The 4,963-nt window shown below is 40.0% G+C and overlaps 1 protein-coding gene across 1 annotated transcript in view; it reads left to right on the top strand.

The window, feature by feature from the left end:
- LOC109479817 (protein RER1-like) overlaps positions 1-4,963 on the top strand; it is a 7,185-nt gene that overhangs the window by 1,297 nt on the left and 925 nt on the right. The window contains 2 exon segments of the mRNA XM_019781835.1: positions 1,981-2,072; positions 2,628-2,678. Coding sequence (XP_019637394.1) covers positions 1,989-2,072; positions 2,628-2,678 — 135 coding nt within the window. The 5' untranslated portion in view covers positions 1,981-1,988.

Genomic DNA, 4,963 nt, shown 5'->3' with positions numbered 1-4,963 from the left:
GGGGGGGGGTTATTTCTTGGATAAACACATTTCACATGAAATCCATCGCCAGGGTGATTTTGTGACATTGTGTATTTTTGTTTTTGTGTATGTGTGGAGGGGGATTTGGTTATTCCAACTAGGTAATTCTGAGCTGTGTAGGTGAACCAATGTGTGACTAGTAATTGTAATTTATATTATCCCGAATGACTTTTCCTAAAGCGAGACGAAAAGCCACCGATATGGCGATGTGTATTGTGTTGTCTGGCTTGGACATACATGCTACAAATATCTATTGTTACATTTCCGGTGAAACAAATGCTTTCTTTCTCTTTATGTTTCTCATTCTTGTTGTTCCGGTATTCTACAAGCTACATTTCAAATACAGCATCATGGTATCTTTAGAATTTACAGTTTTTGTGTCACTTAAAGTTTTTTTTCCAAACGAGAATACACTAGCACATAGTTTCATACCCTGGATGAGTTAATGTATTATATATGTAAGCCATCATGGCTTTTCAAACCATTTCTGATATCTAACAGACACAAGTACCAAGTAAATTTGGTTGCAACAATAAGCTTAGGAAAACCTCCTATCTTGGTCGCGATGTACAGAATCCTCCAAATGAAGCAGATGCAGGCGAAGAACATGAGTTGTCTAAACAAGACATAACATGGCGTCCCCACGTGTAGTTTGCCTGCATTGTGTCATTTTAACAGATTAAAGGACAAAGGAACGTTTGACAATTGAATCATGACTGAGCTTTTTTGGGCACATTAGTAGGGTGTTTGTAATTTACAGAATTATCAGTGTAAATGTTGGTTATGGGTTTCATTTCTCTGATGAGAAATCAAGATACAATCTTTCGTTTAGTTTGTTTAACAGTATTGGTCTAGTTTTAGAACATTGCTATTTGATAACTGTGACTTTCGTGAACTTTTTTAAACTGCATCTTTTGCGAATCGAAGAGACTGGAAATGCCTAGGTTTATATACAACGCGTATGGTCCTGACCTTGATACAAGAAGATAAGAATGGCCTTGTATAGTCAGTTTATTCCCCGTAACCTTCTAGTTTGAAAAAAAGTCTCTTATGTTACAATGTTACAACATTTCCTGCTTTTTCAAACTTGTCAGTATTACATACTAGTATCAGAGCTCTGTGTTACTTCAAGTTACTTTCAAATTGACTTTTTTATCAAGTAATTTTCTTTTAACTGGGAGAGTAGAACTGACCGAAGTCAATGGCTTGGGAAGGAGGTGTGAAATTAGGCAGTAAACAAATGCAAAACACGGGGCGGGACAGTGGGGTGCAATTATCGCCTGGTCTGCTGCATATTCAAGCCTTTTCCCTAGCACTTTGCTCATTGTAATATTAAAGTAGGTCATTATAATAGTATAATGAGGCTTTCCTGGGGGTGCTGTGAACCAGGCCTTACGGTACCAGAGCGTTTTATATATTATATTTTGCAACGTTGGTATTGAAATATGCCACACAGCTAGACATATGGACATTTTTGCACGACTCAATCTAGATTCATGAAGGAAGGGCGTTTATGTTATGTGTAATTTGGTGCCTTTCATTCCACAGACTGTATCTACACGGAAAGAATATAACAAATATTATCATCATGCAAGGATCTCAGTATGTTGATTCAAGGACATTAGTTGATTTAAGCTTGGACAAACAATCTGTTTGATAATTACAGAAGTGTCACTGAAGAAACATGCTTTCTTCACTATTTCAGAAGATGAGGTTGAAAGAATAATTCTTAAATGGTAGAATACATTGGATTTGAATTTAACATATCTTTCACAAAGTTTCAGTGAAACCTGCGCCCTTTTTTTGTTTTCAGAAAACAGGAACTTTTTATGACTCTAAGCTGTTGAAGGGAAATGCATATACAGTACATTGTGCCCAAAGGCTTTGAATGATTTATATCATATCCATCTACAAAGTGGAATTTTAAAGTTTTTTTTTCCTGTCAATCTTTTCATAAAGACCACAAGATGGGAGACATGACAACTGCCGACTCACTGAAGCCTCAGCCCAACATTATCTCCAGGGCCTCCACACGCCTGGCACAGGTCTGGGTTTAGTTCAGTTCTAATTCTCAGTCAGGATGAATGAATGGTTTATTTGAAGTGTATACATATCGAAGACACACAGTATTCATAATATTAGACAGTAGCCTCAAAGGCAACCATATTAAGGTTGCTTGAATTGCACCATGGTTGACATAGATAACTGTTTTACTAGAAACATTGCTCATACATTATATATAATATAAGGTTTTCTTTACAATTATTATAAATGATCTATTACTAGGTACAGTCAGATTCTACAGGATTGTGTAATACCATAACATAATAACATATATGTGGATTATATTGGTGGCAATAGCAAATGCCTGATGATGTACAACTAGTCTAGAACAATCTACTAAGTAATTTGGACCAGGATTGACTCGTATTGTATTGTATTGGTGACTTAGAGCTCTGGGACTAGGCTATTCTGCTACACTTTCTAGACAAAGAGTTATTATACTGGGAGTTGTAACAAGGCAGTACGTAACACCCATAATGCAATATGCTGTGATGAATGCGATAGATGGTACCACAGTGACTGCATTGGGCTATGTTCTCAAGTATACAGTGCTCTAGAAACCCACCGATCATACTCGTGGGTATGTTGTGACTGTGGTATACCCAACTTTGCATCGGCCGTATTCGATATCACTGATGAAACATTCCATTCAGTAAACTCATTTGACACGCTGAGTTCTGACTCAAGTTTACCAGACGAAATCCCAATGGCTTCATCCACCCCACTTAAATCAAAGCAGGGTAATTCTCAAACGAGGGGTCATAGTCACAAGAGATCTAAAAGTAAACTTCTGCTAGTAAACTGTCAGAGTGTGCGGAACAAAACAGCTGAACTGGCGACAGTAGTTGACACTTACAAGCCAGATATAGTAGCAGGTACAGAGTCATGGCTCAACCAAAACATAGCAAGTAGTGAAATATTCCCCAGCAACTACATAGCACACCGGAAAGACAGACAAACTGGCCAAGGAGGTGGTGTATTTCAGGCCAACAGAGATGATCTAATTGTTACCCATAGGCCAGACCTTGACACAGACTGCGAGGTTCTGTGGACACAAACTCAACTTGCAGGAAGGAAACCACTGATAATAGGTACATACTACAGACCCCCATCAGACCAGGGCAATAGTCTGGATGAACTTGACAGGTCTATAGGTAAAATGGGAGCAAAAATAAACTCTGACAATGTGATCATTCTTGGCGATTTCAACACCCCTGGCATCAAATGGGATACTACTGTAGCTGACAACAGTCAGGCCTACACAGGCCAAGCAGAGAAACTACTAAAGCTAATGGATAACCACGGGTTATTTCAAACAGTCCAGGAACCAACTAGAAATGGTAATCTCTTGGACCTGGTCTTAGTTAATAACCCCAACATAATTGAGAAGACCACAGTAGTCCCGGGGATAAGTGACCACGACATGGTTCTAGTGGACGTTAACCTGGCACTGAAACAAAACAGGAAACCTAAGAGAAAAGTGTACATCCGCACAAAAGCCGACGAACCAGCCATTAAGAAAGACCTAAAGGATTATGCAACTAACTTTCACAAAAGAACTCAGGATATGTCAGTTACACAGAAGTGGTCAGACTTCAAAGACAAAATGAAAGACACGATGAACAAGCACATCCCAAGTAAGATAACATCAAGCAGATACAACTTGCCTTGGTTCAACAGAAACCTAAGGAGGCACTGTCGTAAGAAGCAGCGGCTCTATAACAAAGCTAAGAAAACAGGCCAAGAGGAAGACTGGAACAAATATAAGAGAGTTAAGAAGGGAGTTCAGAAAAGCATAAGACATGCACACTCTAAATACGTGGCAGACATACTGGGAGAAGCTATAGTTGACAAACCCAAAACATTCTGGTCGTACATAAAAGGACTGAGGAAAGACCTTGTCGGGGTAGCACCCCTAAAGGTGGGAAATACCATCATCAGTGACAGTGGGAAAAAAGCAGAAGTACTCAGTTCACAGTTCAAAAGTGTTTTCACAGAGGAAGACACCACAGATATGCCATCTGTAGGCCAGCCCTGTACTCCTCCAATGGAACATATAGTAGTTTCTACTGATGGTGTCGAAAAAATGCTTCAAGGTCTCAATCCCTCTAAAGCATCCGGACCAGACCAAATACCACCGTGGTTCCTCAAGTTGACAGCTAGTGAAATCGCGCCTGTTCTAACCAATATTTTCCAACACTCGCTAAACACTGCAGAAATCCCTAAAGATTGGAGGGATGCAAATATATGCGCCATCTTTAAAAAAGGAGATAGAGCGGTCCCCAGCAACTACAGACCTGTTTCACTGACCTGCATATCCTGCAAACTTCTTGAACATATTATCCATAGCCAAATCATGAAGCACCTAGAAAGTTACAGTATATTAACGGATTACCAGCATGGATTCAGAGCCAAACGATCCACAGAAACACAGCTTATACTAACAGTCCATGACATAGCTGGCGCACTAAACAGTAAACGGCAGGTAGATTTAGCAATACTTGATTTCACTAAAGCCTTTGATAAAGTCCCCCATGGCAGGCTCATCTCAAAACTGGAGTATTATGGAATCCAAGGCCCTACGCTGAATTGGTTAAAGGCTTTCCTGACCAACAGGGAGCAAACAGTAGTGGTTGAAGGGAAGGCGTCGGCTCCAGTTAAAGTAGCGTCTGGGGTCCCTCAAGGAACCGTCCTGGGGCCATTGCTCTTTCTCTTGTATATAAATGACCTACCAGATCAGCTTGACTCAAATGTGAGGTTATTTGCCGATGACTGTCTATTGTATGTAGAGCTTTCTACACAGACCGACTCACAACTTCTCCAAAAAGACCTGAACACCCTGGAAGAATGGCAAAGCAAATGGCTCATGCAGTTTAAT

The sequence above is a fragment of the Branchiostoma belcheri genome, unplaced genomic scaffold (genome assembly GCF_001625305.1).
Source record: "Branchiostoma belcheri isolate BF01 breed outbred unplaced genomic scaffold, Haploidv18h27 scaffold5, whole genome shotgun sequence".
In the NCBI taxonomy this organism is placed as follows: Eukaryota; Metazoa; Chordata; class Leptocardii; order Amphioxiformes; family Branchiostomatidae; genus Branchiostoma; species Branchiostoma belcheri.
Note: the sequence above shows the minus strand (reverse complement) of the source record. Positions and strands in the feature narration are given on the sequence as shown.